The sequence below is a fragment of the Uloborus diversus genome, chromosome 2, assembly GCF_026930045.1.
Source record: "Uloborus diversus isolate 005 chromosome 2, Udiv.v.3.1, whole genome shotgun sequence".
Lineage (NCBI taxonomy): Eukaryota > Metazoa > Arthropoda > Arachnida > Araneae > Uloboridae > Uloborus > Uloborus diversus.
Window position 1 is genome coordinate 19,277,564 of NC_072732.1, and position 16,487 is coordinate 19,294,050.

General features: G+C 34.4%; 1 protein-coding gene across 1 annotated transcript in view; it reads right to left on the reverse strand.

The window, feature by feature from the left end:
* LOC129235088 (putative thiamine transporter SLC35F3) overlaps nucleotides 1-13,318 on the reverse strand; it is a 42,848-nt gene extending 29,530 nt beyond the window's left edge. Inside the window, exon 1 of the mRNA XM_054868768.1 lies at nucleotides 13,156-13,318. Within this exon, the coding sequence (XP_054724743.1) occupies nucleotides 13,156-13,318 (163 nt within the window). The remainder of the gene's footprint in view (nucleotides 1-13,155) is intronic.
* Nucleotides 13,319-16,487: the final 3,169 nt, after the last annotated feature.

The following is a 16,487-nucleotide window of genomic DNA, read 5'->3' on the forward strand; positions in this document are numbered from 1 at the left end:
AGGGACTCGAGGAAGTATATGTTTTTTTTTCGTGCTAAACAGATTGACAATATGCAGCAGAAGTAAGATAAAAGCAAGCAATAACAAAATAATTTCCAAAATACTGCATTCGGGATTAAACAAATAGCAAGATATGAAACATGTGAGTCACAAAAATTTGTAATATGCTACAAAAACATGAGAACCATGATTTTTACATTTTTGCTGCAGGATGTAGCAAGGAGCTGAATTTGACATATTTTGGCATTCCTTCCACCTCCCATTTGTGGTATGTAGCCACACTTTTCCAAATTTTCAAGTAGTTTTTTTTTTTTTTTTTAACGAATCGTGCAATTTTCTGGGTTGGTTGGTTTACTTATTTTTAATGGCGTAAGAGCTCTTGAGGGCTATATTGCGCTAAACGGTTTTTTAGTTTAAAATTCGCCATAAATATAAAGTCAGGATATGATAAAAGTAAATATGTTTGCGGGAGAAAGGTATAAACATCAGTAGTTCAAAACAACTAATAAAAAACATGTAAACATTAAAAACTTTTAAAAACGTATGAAACAATAGGTTGTCAAAGAACCTTGAGTAACAAGAAAACGGACAAAATTACATTTTGACAACACGAGCACTAAATTAAAAAGGAGAAGCCAATCTCCTGTAGGAAGGAGTATATATTGCGATCAATTTTCTGGGAGTTGGGGGTTTCCAACAAAGCAGGGGCCACAAGCTATAGCTTGCTTAGCTTGTACGTAAATCCAACCATGCATAAGTAGTAAATATAGCTGAAACTGAATATTTTTTATCCGATTAAAAGAAAAAAGTTCAAAAAATGAGATGCAGTGAAATCCCGTTACACTACGAAATATCCGTTTCAAACGAAAGAAATTTTCAGTCCCGATTTGATTTCCATTACGCTGCTCGAACTCCGTTTCAACGAACAAAATTTACGTTCTCTTAAGGGGGTCCGGGACACAAAAATCCTCAAATTTTGCATTTTTTTTTTATAATTTGAAAAATTGCTTCGTTTTTTTCTGCTTAAGAGGACGTTTGAATCTTGTTTCTACCTTAAATAGAACGAAAGTTATAGTTATTTTTGTTGCATGCATCTAACGAATGTGTACATAACTTTAAAACTTTAAACGCGTTTTTCTCCATGATGCAATTTTTCCCGATTTCTTGCATTCAAACTCTTATAAGTCAGGAACCGATAGAGATAAAGTAATGAAACTTAGAGCATATCTTTTTCAAGCAATTTACTTTAATTTTTATTCGGCGAATTTGAAAAAAAACGTTTACTGCAAAAATTATGATTTTTTTAAAAAAAGTATCTTCGAATTTTTCGAAATTTTTCTTCAAATATTTTTTATTTTTTATTGAATCAATATTTTTAAAATCGCCGAATAAAAATTAAAGCTTAGATATTTGTGCATACTTTTTTGAAAAAAAATTGAAAATTGACCAACAATATTTTGAGTTATAATAATTTAAAGCAACCCCATTTTTTTGAAAAAAAACTAATTAAATTTAAATAATAAAATAATTTTTTTTCATATTTATGTTATGATTTTGCTTATTAAATAAATGATGAATCAGTTCAAAAAATTTCAAAACTCTAAAGTACATAATAAAAAAAATTTCAAAATGTGTCCCGGACCCCCTTAAGTTCGTTGCAAAGGAATTTCAATGTATTTTCAAAAAGACCCGCTGATCAAGTTCATCGACCCCTCTCTCTGCATAAAATTAAAATCTTCCCACCACGCAGCAACAGTTGCAAAAAAAAAGAAAACGCCAAACATACAAATATTGACAAACGATGCGTGGAAAGATTTCTCTTCTTCGTTCATGAATGATCTTTATCCTAATATGCGTGGGAAGTTAAACTGTTGTTTTGCTCTCGAAGTCCATAACTGTAACAAGCTAGCTCAGAGCGAGTGCATCAGCTAAAAATAGCAACAGAAAGTAGCAGTTGATTGCGGTCGATAGTAGGCTCTGAGGAGGAGGGAACGATAGCAGGTGGGAGAATTATTTTAGATCGTTGGATTTGGGTAAGGTGGGAAGTAGCAACAGATTTGTAACGCGTGTATAAATAATGAACACAGCCACGGGGAAATTGCTATTATCTTTTATTTCCGCGCGAGTTAATGGTTTCGCACATTGATATAAAATTAGTGGACTCCAGTGAAAGTATTTGTTCTGTTGATAAATTAAAAAATATTTCAAGCTGTCAGAATAATTTTTAATTTTGAAATTTTTGGGGGCATGAGAAGGAACCAGACGAAGCCAAAGGAAGTACAGCGCCGAAACATTGTGCGAGCCTCCAGTGGGTTGGTGTACAACTCTGTTTTTACGAAGTACTAAAGTACAGCGCCTTCGGCGCTGTACTTCCTTTGACTTCGCTTACCGAAAGAAATTTAAATGACGTTTTCGGCTCGTAAATTACATTTTTTCAAATGAAAAGATGAAAAAAATATTGCATCAAAAAAACACATCGCCTGCGTCGGTACATTAATTAATAAACATCGTTTTTATTTTTTTCGCAGCGCAGCTCTAGAATCATTCAATGAGGTGGTTTCCTTCAGTCAAAAGTACTACTTTTAGTCATTGAAATGGATAGAATGAGCAAAAGAAATTACATGGACCCAGAAAAATACTTTCATTTTCCCAAAAGTTTTTTTTTTAAATTAATTTTTTAAAATGTCCGATTTTTGAAACAAAGCGTTGTCTTTATGACGTCACAAATAATGCAATTTTGGCACATCTTTCTACTACGTTTCCACGTTATGATAATCAAGCAGCGAATTAAAATTGCGCTCTGCGCTTGCTATCAACCATATCGTTGCCAATACGCGTGAGTAAAGATGCGAATTAAATATTTTGTTCTGTGAATGGCAACACTGAATGGCATTTCATCATTTGTGATGTCACACGACAGAAGTGTAGACAATGAAAGCGCACCGATTTAAGTAATTTTTTAAAAATATCAAACTTAAATAAATTTTTTAAAAAATGGTCGATCCTATGTTTTTAAGCATGCTCTTTCAGAAAAAAATAGTTTTAAAATTTTGGAAACGACCCCATTCTGTTCCGCGCACTTTGTAACTAAACCATTAAAACTGATGCAATAACTCGAACTATTCAATAACTTCTGCTTTAAGTAAAAAAGAGAGAGAAATTACGAATGCAGAATAGCGTGACCTTGAGAAAGAAAAACTTTCGCTCTGCGAGTCACTTCCGCTTAGCCCCTTGCCAGAATGATGAGGAAAATTGTGGGGGAAATTATAGGAAAAAGTGTTCGGAAAGAAGAACCGATAAGAGAAAATGTTAGGTTTTTAATTCTTTTTAATTATTATCTCCGTTAATTCAAGTCGCACAGCTATGCCACATAGCTATGCATGTAGCCAGGAAAATTACGAATCTATTGATACCTGGTTCGATGCTCAGTTTTCTGTCGTTTTCCAGGAGTAGCGATGACATAGTTACATACATACACATAAAGATACATCAATTTTAATTAATTTTAGATTAGATTCAGAGGCAATGGAAGATTAGAATTGCAAAAAAATATGTCTCCGAATATATAGTTTTGAATCTAGACCAAAAAAAAACAATAATACAATAATAATATACACGTAAAGTAAAAGCAGCAATACAAAAGTAAATTAGTTTTTATGTTACATTTTTTAGTTGATTTCAAAATAACAATAATAATAAAATAAATCATATACTCTTCAAAATAAATAATGTTTTTCAACAGTGAAATTGGTAGCAGACATTTCTTTACGGTACAAAAAAAAAAATCCTCATCTCGATCCATTTTTTTTATGTTGCCAAATCTTTTTTTTGTTTTTAAAGAAAATTTTTTTAACTGTTCATTTTGAATATTTGTTTTTTACCATGTTCCTTGTCAAACGTTTTTCCAACAAAGTTCGTTTCAAGCAAATCCGCCTTTAAGTTATGGGTCTATATTTGCCCAAACTGACTAATAGGCATCCATATTAGACGTTTTGAAACTTTAATCTGTACGATCGTTTATGAACATGTTCTTTGTAGAAAGCTTTTTCAACAAAACTTGTCCCAAGCAAATCCGCCTTTAAGTTCGAGATCTATATTTGCTTTAAATTTCTCTGTTAGCACGAATGTTTAAAAAAAATGAATTGCCCATTTTATACACTCACTTTTGAATATTTTCGTCTTCAAGAGCTTTTTCCAACAAAGTTTATTGAAAGCAGATTTGCCTTCAAATTGAGGATGTCCCCTTAGGCAATATATATTATTATTTTTTAACCCGCGACACACAAAGGAAAGAGATTATAAGTTGGACGTAGCTGAGTGTGTGTGTGTGTGTGTGTGTGTGTGTGTGTGTATCTGTCTGTGGCACTCCAGCGCCTAAATAAATAGACCGATTTTGAAAAAAAAAAAAAAAATGTTCGAAAAGAGAGTTAATCGAGAATGTTCTTAGCTACGTTGCGTCTTCGGATGACATTAACTAACGAAGAAATTAATTAAAAACCTTTAAAAGATTTTTCGCGATCCTTCAGTGAAAACATATTTAAAAATTTAGTACCAAAATAAAGAGTTTTTTTCTGTATCTGATTGAATGTGTTTGGAACTTCCATGTTATAGAATTCGAAATATAACTCTTCTTTAAAGCAGATTTCAAATACGGCAAAGCTCTTATTCACGTGATTGGGAACCGAATTCATTGTTAGCCATAGGGTAAAGAATTATACATAGAGAGGCCCCGTCTCTGGTAAAAAGGAGATGAAATTGAAGCCGGAATTATGGGATACAGCGGTGCAATGATGAGCGGGGTTATGATAACATGATCGCTTCGCGAGAATAATTTTTACCAATCTCGCAAAGGGACCGTATAAAGTAGCTGGCGGATTGGTTTGCATTTTAATTCATGTTTTAATGCAATTTCGAAAACGTGCTTCATAAACTTGCAACGATATCTAAGTTTAAATTAACAACCAATTGAGATTCAGTAATGGAGTGTTTTGAATGGAGATGTATCTCAAGAAGCTAAGGATCTTGCGATACAGCTTCCGGCTTCAATTTCTTATTATAGCGGGGCCTCTGTATGCATTTTCTTTACTGTATGTTGTTGGCCGACAACACGTGTTTTGTCGTTCCTTGTAACGCCGAAACACGTGTCTACAGTAATCTGTAATTTGTGCTTTTTGACGCTGTTATTTCTTACTTTACATTTCAGTCCAAAGGTATTTATTTATCTTGATTTTTCACCGTTCAAATAGGGGTTCCTTAAAACTCCCAAACACATGTCTGCAATTCGTTGCAAATTTGGGTACTGATAATATTCTTTTTCTAACTATTATTGTGTAGCACATAGGTATTCTTTGAATTAGCATTATTAAACATTCCCATGTTCTTCTACCCTTACATAGGATGTGTATGATTTTAAATGAAATGTAAACTAAATCGGTTTCCTAAAAGATTAAAAAACAATACATTGGATGGCAGAGAAAAGACGAAAAAAAAACATTTTTGAATTTAAAAAAAAAAAAAAAATACATGATTTACAGTGGCATTTCACGTGCATTAAATGGAAGAAATTATTTTTTTTTTCTCATAATTCAGAAGCATGAAGTTGGACCTGAAAAAAATCGCTCCCCACCTAGCGACTGGATGTCTTACTTTAGCGACTGAATAAGATACGCAACCGAACACTTTTTGAAAATTCTACCAGCCACCATGTTAATATCACTTCATTATTTTTTTCCCCTTTAACTGATTTCTATTTTGTCGCACTTAGTTCGTGATTTAATTAGAAGTGCTGTCTAGAATTAAACGAGCCTACTTTCCCGTATACACATACTACTTTCCAGTACCTGATCAATATTCTCACAAATAGCTAAGCGCGCAAATTGTTTCAAACATATTTTTTAAATATTTTAAGCTGATTTCTAGGAATAAAATATTCCTCACTCATCTAAAAAATTAGCTGCGTAAAAAAAAATAGCAGCACCTTTTAAACAAAGCAGCTAATACGCTTTTTCCATTAAAAAAATTTTTTTCAACAGCTTTCAAAACGAAAGAATAATAGTTAAAATTAATAAGCTTATTAAAATAAATACATCATATTAAAAAAATCGTTTCTTTTACCCCTGCTGCCAAAAATAATTTTTTAAATGAAGAAACGCACTTACCAAAATAAATAAAAACAATAAAATGTCAACTTAAAAAAATAATTTTCATTGTCAAAAAAAAAAAAAAAAAAAAAAAAAAAAATCGTCTGCGCATAACTTTATGTAGAAACATAAATGACTTCGAGTTTATCCACCGAAAACTGAATACCTAAATTAAAACTTTAGCGTGAAAATAAAAACAAGTCATATCAACAATAATTATTTCACAGTTAAAACCATAGCTGAGGAGTCGGAGTCAATCTCATTTTGAGATAAGGGAGTCGGAGTCGAATATCCAAGAATCAGAGTCAGTTATTTGTCCTCCGTGTATAAATTTTTGCCAAAGCTACGAAGTCAGAGTCGAAGTCGGGGAGTCGGAGTCCGATTAATTGTCGGGCACAGGAGTAGGAGTCAGGAGTCATTAAAAGCTTTTTCCTACAAAGTTTGTTTGAAGCAAATTCGCCTCACAGTTCGGAATTGCCTTGAATTTCCCCGTAGGCGCCAATGTTAAGTTTTTTTGAACTGTTAAAAATTGAACAAAAAATAGTTCAAATCAAAAAATGAAATATAGGAATGAAGTGTACTCGCCGAGATCTTTCGAACGAAAAAAAAAAAAAAAAAAAAACATAAATAAAAGTTTGAATCGGACTATTCACTCAAATGTTATTGGGAGAGGGGGGGGGGCACATACAGACAGACAGACATTTTCCCCCATCTCAATACCCTACTTTCCAATTTTTAATTTTTCGATATTTATTTAATTATTTCATTTATTTTTGACTTTTTGTTTTGTTTTTCGCGATATTTTTAAGATGCATTAAGCCTTCTTTCATGCTTTTTTCTTCTTTTTCTGACTTTTACTGGGAAAGTAGGCTAAAAAGACTCCCATATGGTATTCCATACGCGACGGATAAGAAAATTATGTGTTCACTTCATGGTGTTCTTTTTTACAAAAATTAATGGTGGAAGCAGCTCATTTCATTTTGTAAATACTCTTCAGAATAGCGTTGTAGTTAGGTCTCATATGCCAATATTTTCATTGATAAATCATGGACTTACGATGAAAAAAGTGGCTACTAAAATAAAAATGACTACCAACAACCGGCGACTAACTAAAAATTTGCACTTTCAGGTCTACTTGAGGGTTAAATCGAAGACACCGTCTTACCGGCCAGCTCCCAATTCGCGAATCCCAATCCTGTAGGCAGCATAGCGGCTCCTCGTCACCACCAGCAGACGATTCTCAGCAGCCGACACCCCCACCGCAGAGAGCAGCGTCCTCCTCACGCGGTGCATCCCCGACTGGTGACGCAACCACCCCCTGCCTCCGGAAGAGATCGTCTCTGACGTCACACAGGTGCATCGGCCTTGACTCGGAAGTATTTGTCCTGATGTCCAGATCAATCTTCGGTCCCACACTCCCACAAATTAGGGATCGAACTAACGCATGCGCAGTACTCGGCTTCTCAGCTGATTCTTCTCCCCACGACGTTTATGTTTTGAATAGAGGATGATTTCTTGAGACAGCGTGTGCCAATTTCAGATCAAAATGAAAATGAAAATTCAAACCAAAAAGTTAAATTGCTACAAAAGCGCGTTAATAACCTACCCAGGGTGGTAATATTTAGTTACCAAGTTCGGTAGCTATAATAATAATAATACATAGCTAGCAAACTAGAAAGAAGAAAGGCAACGAAGAAATGAAACAACCAAGTTATTCTTTTTCTCACGACATTTTAGTTTTTGGATAACGAATGATTTCTTGAGAGAGCAGTGAGGCATCAATTCAGAATAAACCAAAGTTGTTCGTCCCACAATTTTTGTCGTATACTTTTTTTTTTTAATTTTAAACCGCACGGCTTTGCCCGTAATAGAAAGAGTAAAAGGTCTTTTGGTTCGCCTGTATATTTACAAATAATGTATGGTGAATTTTCTCGCCAATTGGCTTGTACCCTTGTTACGGTTCCACGTTATGATAATTTCGTAATTTACTCGACCATCTTATGATATTTTTGTTCTTAAAATTGGAATAGAAAAAGAACGACATCGAATTTTCGAAAAATCGCTTCGAGGTGCTATGCTACAAACCCATGCTACAAACTAACTTTGTACCAAATTTCATGAAAATCGGCCGAACGGTCTAGGCGCTATGCGCGTCACAGACATCCTACAGACATCCTCCGGACAGAAAGACTTTCAGCTTTATTATTAGTAAAGATTTCAACAGTCAACGAAAGAAACGCAACGATTTATTACTTAACTTAACAAATGAGATATGTTTCCTTTACAATGGAAATTTAACTGTCAAAACCTACAATCTGTTTCGTCATTGCCACATTAATAGTTTAAGAGTGTTAAGTAATGCATACAGCAAACGACAAGAGGTTGACTTTGGATGTCCCACACGTGACGTATGCAAATTAATTAAATTTTAAGTAACAAAGTTACTTAATAAAAATAATACTGTGTCGGGAGTATCTTCGTATCAAATGTAAAGATTAAAAAATGAGCTTATTTCTGTTTAATTAACATGAAGATCTATAACAAAATGTAGGTGAAAGTAGAGATCCTAAATACGGAGAGACTGGACAACTTCGGAACGGCGGCCATCTTATGTCCAAAGATGCTCACTCCCCGTAAACCGTAATGCATCTTCTGCCCCAAATATCAATATAAATTGTATCGAAAAATTGGAAGGTAGTTATAAAGGGTGTCCCAAAATTAACGCAAGATTTGAATTTGCCGCCATTTTTGCAATAAATGGTTGGCAACCCTGAAAAAAGAACAATTTGACAGCTGAGAGTTTAGGGTAATCAAAAATGGAGCTTTATACGATACAATAACGCGCTTTCATTATTGAACAATTGTTTCAAAAATAATGAAAGTTGAGGCTGGTCAAGCAGTTACTGTTATTGGCGCTCGGTATCCCAACACGATAATGCACGGGCTTGTTGACATAGACCTTTGAATTCAAACAACCCCATAAGAAGAAATTTAAAAATGTTAAATCACACGATCTAGGGTGCCAATTCTGATGACCGAAATGAGAGAGTACGCGACTAGGAAATGCCTTATGCAGTCATTGAAATGTTTCACTCTCTCTAGCTGTATTGTACAATAACACCCCATTTTTACTAACCCTAAACTCTCAACTGCCAAATTGTTCTTTTTTCACGGCTGCCAGCAATTTATGGAAAAAATGGTGGCAAATTCAAATCTTGCGTTAATTTTGGGACACCCTATATTATGAAATGCAATGTGCAGATCACAAATATCTGTTTGTTTTCTATCTTTATGAACAAATTTTTGAGAAAAAAAAATTTTTTTTTGTACGCGCTATGACGATGCGAAACAATTGGTTCCAAATTGTCAGACTTGTCCCTCTCTCTGTTTAATGAAAATACGAAGAGAAAAAAAATCAGTCTGTTATTTGAAGATTTCATGACCGTGGGAAAGCTAAAAATTCACATAGCGCAGCATTTCGAGCTGACAACACTTGAACTAAACATGGCGGAGATCGGCGCACCGTTGTCCAATCTCTCGGTATATAGGATCTCTAGGTGAAAGTATCGAGTCGGACTGTCCCGCACGTGACAGTGGAATGGCCCGTTTACTGAGTTGCAGCACAAGATAATTCAACATCAACGCAGCATATAGATAAGTAAGTTCTTTGGTTTTCTGTCAAACTGGGACCTTTTCTCAAGCTTAAAGTTCACTGAAGCACTAAAAGCACAATACAGTGATCTCTCGCTTATACGCGACCTCTGTTATACGCGTTTTTCTCACGGGCCCGGCCAGCGATATAGGAAAACAATGTTAACTCTTGTTCATTTATACGCGAAACCTAAAATGCACCTTTCACTTATGCGCGATAAAATTTTTTCAAGTTTTAGTTAAATCGCCTATTCACGCTTTGCTTATGGGAAGATTTGAACTCTTCTTGATGTCTCTTGGAATGTTTTCACACACCTTTATTCCAATGTTCAAAATGTTTCTAAGAACGCGTTTTTTTTCGCGCAAGTGTGCGATTGGGGGTGCAGTTAGTCTTGTGATTGATATCGAGAGGTGAGAAGGGGTTACATGCGAAAAGGTTGACCTTCCTGAAAGTCGTGATGAAGTGGAAAGCATTGACATAGCCTATCGAGAATCTTTTGTATCCTCACAGACTATGACACTGATCACGCGACAGTTTTTAGGTTTTGTGGAATTCGCTTACATACTGTACAGTGTATAAAAAATGACAAAACGTGCAACTTAAAATTTTAAATTTTTATTAAATTACAATGCATAAATGGAAACTATGTGCGTATTTATTCATTTGTATCCGTAGTGTACTATTAGTATTACTATAACTGTTGATAACTTACTGTATTTAAGTTTATTTTGGGGGTTTTTCACTTATGCGCGAATCTCACTTGTGCGCGAAAATTTCGTTGTCCCCTTTGATCGCGTATAAGTGAGAGGTCACTGTGTGTTGAACAACGCACACACTGACTATCGTTATCAGTACAAATATGAACACAAAGAAATGGTGAATTCCAGGAAAAAGGAGACGCGGCTCTTGAGTTTTAAAAGTTAATATTTGGTCACTTACCATGCATCATTTTCTTCAGAAATAGGGGAGGGTGGGTCGCAGTGAGACGTGGGGCATAGCGAAAAAAAACTATTTTTTGGATTTTGTAATTATAATCTGTAATTTCACCAGCTTCATTATTGAGAAATTAAAGAATCCGGAAATTCTAGCAAAAGGCTCAGGCACTAGAGTTCAATGTAAATCTGAATTTCAGAATGTTTTTGTAGCTGAATAACTGATTGTAAATTGAAATTTATCAAGTTTTATTACTTTGAACTTCCTGTTGTTCCGTTTCTGCCTTCCGTTGCCATTAATAAGTACGTAATGCTTACAATATTTATTTTTTTTTTTTAAATCTAGGGGTGAAATCATGATGATTAAACAACTGCAGTCCTCGGCTGGAAATGACTGAGCTGGCGGTGTATTTCACGTATTTCTGCTTTAGCCCTGGCTAATGGGCGGTAATTTACTGAATATACCTTGCCTCGCGTTCAATCTTCGAGTTGAACCGAACCATTGCTTCGGTCACTCGTCTGGTCTGCTAATTCTATATTAGCTACCAGTTTGTTCCGCACTCTTGGCTTCCTTAAGAGGTTTTCCATCTCCAGCTCAGTCACTTTCCTATGCCGGGCTGATGAGTGCCAATAAGCACGAAACTGCAGTCCTCGGCTGGAATGGACTGTTCTGGCGGTGTATTTCACGTACTCCTGTAAGTGCTTTGATTTTTTCAGAATTTCCCCTTTTATAGTTTAGCTGAACTTTTGGAGAAAATATCACACAGAAAATCATGTCGAAAAAATATCTATCCGTTACCGTTTTTTAAATTTGAATTAAAAAAAAAGTTACCAAAAAAAACAAAAAAACTCATAGCTTTGACTTTTTTAGCAACTTGCAACAGTGCGTATAAGAGTCTATGCATCAATGTTTGAAAAATACATATTTGTTTTGCTCACAGACATAAATACATTGATGTTTCTGCATAAAGTGTCCTTCCGTTACCGCTGGAATTCGCTAAATGGTATACATTTCTCGAAAGTCTTACTATTCCTCTTATGAGGCAGATATCTCATTTATCTGGTTTTATCAGTCCTGTGGAGGGTCGTGTAAAAAGAGATACATTTGGGAGTGTGAGAAGTATGTAAGAGGGGTGTGGGTAGCCAGTACCACCATAGTTAATGAAATAAAAAGAGAAATCTAATAAACGGATGCAACGTAACTTCTCGTTAGCAACGGAAAAAAATGGAAGTATCTTTCTTTATACATATACTAGCTGTACCCGACGCGCGTTGCTACGCCAACAAAAAAATACATCATTATACTGATTTTCATGACAAGGCAGAAGTTGCTACTCTGCAGTGCCACCTGGTGGCGAGTGGCTTCAATGAGCATATTATGCACCTTCTCCGTGGAAAAATACATATATATATAGCAATTTTTCATAATAATCGGTCCAGGTATCAAGTGAAGCAGTGACTATACTCGAATTTTGTACTCACGCAGTTTGCAAGATCAATCAATCGCTAAAAATATCAAATAGAAAAAGTTTTAAATCCCCCCGTTGCATGAAAAGCCATAAAACAATAAAGAAAGAATTTATTTGTTCAAACTCAAGAAAAATGGCAACAGCTAACTTCTTATCAATGAGATCTTTCACGCGAATTAATTTCTGCATTTTATTCGTATTTATCCAATGGATTGTGACTTAAATTGGAATAAAAAAGGAACTATCGACCGGATTATTTTCGAACTGGTCTATAAACATTCCCAGTACCAAAAATAACAAACGCTGAAAGTTTCAGCCAAATCTGCCGAGTAGTTTTTGAGTTCATGGATGACATACAGACAAACATTCATTTTTATATATATAGATGTATGAATAATTCTGGCTTGTGTCAATGTTATTTCAAGAAAAGTTACACTAATATTGGGTCTCATTCTCGTATAAACCTGGGTTAGGGAGTCGGAGGGAAAATGACTGGCTGGTGATTCCGACTCCTAGACCCCAAAATCAGTCCGACTCCGCAAGCACTGACAGAGTTGCTGACTTTGAGGGAAAATGACCGACTCCGACTCTTGGAACTTCAGACCTTTGATCTCGACTCCGACTTCCTTCATCCCAAAATCAATCCGAATCCTACTTCACAGACTTGGTATAAACTATCTGATTAATGTGTTGTTACAAGTAACAACATAACGCTGGTTATGCTATTAGTACAATAATTATAAAATTAGAGGTTTATGACAAGAGGTTTTTGACAAAGAGTTTTTAACATGACAGTTTGAACCACGGTTAAAAATCGAAAACGTGCCAAACCTGATTTAACAGTCAATTTTTCTTTTCTGAAGTAAGTTATTCATTGCAAAAATTAATTATATTTTCCCAATCCGTGCACGAAAATTCAGTTGAGTCAACTACAGCAATAAGAAGCAGAAAAATAATCTTACCTGATTCGGGATCACTGTCCAGTTCGCTATCGTCTTCTAAAGACATACGCATGGACCTGCAACAACGGTTTGACAACAAATTCCTCTTTCCGGACGATAAGTCTTTCATATCTAAAAACTCAAGAGAATCACTGGTCTCACTCTTACGCTTAAAGCCGTTCATTTTGAGATCGAAACAAGTTGCTTGAATCGAAGATTCATACATTCAAATTCTCATGCTATTATATATCAAGTTTTTCAAAGGCAATCATATGCTTTCATTTCGCAACTCAGTATTTCAATCAACTGAGCATGTGAGTTAAAGTTGCAGATCAGTATTTTAAGCAACGGAACATGTGAGTTAAAGTTGCAGATCAGTATTTTAAGCAACGGAACATGTGAGTTAAAGTTGCAGATCAGTATTTTAAGCAACGAAGCATGTGAGTTAATGTTGAATCTTAGTAATAAAAAAACTGAGCATGTGAGTTGACGTTGCAGATAAATATTTTAAAGAACTGATCGTGTTAGTCGAAGTTGCAGCTTAGTAATACAAACAACTGATCATGTGAGTTAAACTTGTAACTTAGAGTTTCAAACAACTGAGCATGTGAGTTGACGTTGCAGATCAGTATTTTAAGCAACGGAACATGTGAGTTAAAGTTGCAGATCAGTATTTTAAGCAACGAAGCATGTGAGTTAATGTTGAATCTTAGTAATAGAAAACCGAGCATGTGAATTGGCGCTGCAGATAAATATTTTAAAGAACTGATCGTGTTAGTCGAAGTTGCAGCTTAGTAATACAAACAACTGATCATGTGAGTTAAACTTGTAACTTAGAGTTTCAAACAACTGAGCATGTGAGTTGACGTTGCAGATCAGTATTTTAAGCAACGGAACATGTGAGTTAAAGTTGCAGATCAGTATTTTAAGCAACGAAGCATGTGAGTTAATGTTGCATCTTATTAATAGAAAACTGAGCATGTGAGTTAACGTTGCAGATAAATATTTTAAAGAACTGATCGTGGTACTCGAAGTTGCAGCTTAGTAATTCAAACAACTGATCAAGTGAGTTAAACTTGTAGCTTAGAGTTTCAAACAACTGAGCATGTGAGTTAAAGTTGCAGAAAATTATTTAAAACATCTAAGCATGCAAGTTTCAGTTCAGTGTATCAAATAACTGTACATGAGGTAAATTTTCAGCTCAGTATTTCAAGCAACTTAGATTTAAAGTTGCAGTTCAGTATTTCAAAGAATGAAACATATGAGTTAATGTTGCAGCTCAGTATTTTTAACAACTGAGCATGTTAGTTGAAGTTGTTGCTTAGTAATTCAAACCACTGATGAGAAAGAGTTAAACTTGTAACTCAGTGTTTCAAACAACTGAGCATATGAGTTAAAGTTGTAGATAGGTATTTAAAACATCAACGCATTTGATTTGAAATTACAGTCCACTATATCAAACAATCAGGTAGCATGAGGAGCATGAGTAATCAGGAGCATGAGGTACATTTTCAGCTCAGTATTTCAAACAATTGAGAGTTAAAGTTGCAGCTTAGAGTTTCAAACAACTGAGCATGTGAGTTAAAGTTGCAGAAAATTATTTAAAACATCTAAGCATGCAAGTTGCAGTTCAGTGTATCAAATAACTGTACATGAGGTAAATTTTCAGCTCAGTATTTCAAACAACTTAGAGTTAAAGTTGCAGCTCAGTATTTCAAAGAATGAAACATATGAGTTAATGTTGCAGCTCAGTATTTTTAACAACTGAGCATGTTAGTTGAAGTTGCTGCTTAATAATTCAAACCACTGGTGAGAAAGAGTTAAACTTGCAACTCAGTGTTTCAAACAACTGAGCATATGAGTTAAAGTTGTAGATAGGTATTTAAAACATCAACGCATTTGATTTGAAATTACAGTCCACTATATCAAACAATCAGGTAGCATGAGGAGCATGAGTAATCAGGAGCATGAGGTGACTTTTCAGCTCAGTATTTCAAAAAATTGAGAGTTAAAGTTGCAGCTTAGTGTTTCAAAGAACTGAATATATGAATTAAAGTTGCAGCTCAGTACATCAAACAACCGAGCAATGAGGTAAATTTTCAGCTCAGTATTTCAAACAATTGTGAGTTAAAGTCGTAGCTCAGTATTTCAAACAGCTCAGCATGTAAGTTCAAGTAAATAATTTACATTGACTGAAATTGTTCCGGACCGAATAATTTCACTTTTGATGCTCGAATATTCATATTGAAAATAAAAAAATCATTTCGGAATTTAGCAGTTCATAAGTAAGCTGTTGTTACCAAGTTTATTTCATACTAAAATGATTTTTTTCCATTTCAGTCAACCCACTTAAAAATAGAAAGGATTCTCATTCATACTTTCAACCACAATCCATAAACTTTAAAGATTTGCATTTCGCATGTCAGCATCTGAGAAATGTACTAATTTTTCAATGCTTTTGTTTGTACGTTAGAAACTACTAGAAAATGTATGAACTGGAAATTATTATTCTAAAGTCAGTTTTAACTATTTGTACTTTTATGAAAATTGAAGCAATTAAAGTCAACTAGATTAGTTTTTTTGCATTCAATTTGTAGTTGCAGATTTGGTAAATTCTGCCCTTAACACTAAATTTCAGAATTCTGCTCTCTAGTTTTCTCAAAAAACGTTTATTTTTAAAGTGCAATAAAATGCACATTTTAGTGACAACTAATTCTGACTTTTCTGCCTGCATGCAAGTTTTCTTTGCAAACCAGGCGATTAAGTGATGAAATACTTTAAAGTAAATATTGATAATTCAAAAATTGTAAAGCAACGGTTTTTAAATTTTCGTACTTTTCGACACTGATGAACTTCGTCTTACGTATTTCTATTCTGTATTGCACAGATGCTTTTTTAGAGAAAGAGTGCGATCCAGAAATAAATTCAAAAAATTTGAATTGATGTTTTCAAAATTGATGAACTGATTCGTTCTATTTTCAATGAATAATGGACACTATTTCAATGTAGTCATTATTTTACTTTTCCAGTTCAGTTTGGAATAAAGTTTAGAAAGGAAGAAATTGCTTATAACCTTTGAGTTGATCATCAAAATGCGAGATATCCTGAGAAGGATTGGTAAATATTTGTCGTTACTTAGCAGTTGAAATGAAACACTGTCTGAGATAAACGAAATATATCCAAGATTAATTACGACCTTTATGATTTTTTTTCTCTTGCCATCACTATAATGATTTTCAGTTAGTTATTAGTGAAGATACGTTTATTCCGTATTATTCAGTTGAGAAAGCATGAGTTATTCAAATTTGAAATTATTAATCAAGTTCATCTTCAGCTTCAAAAATCATCAATGC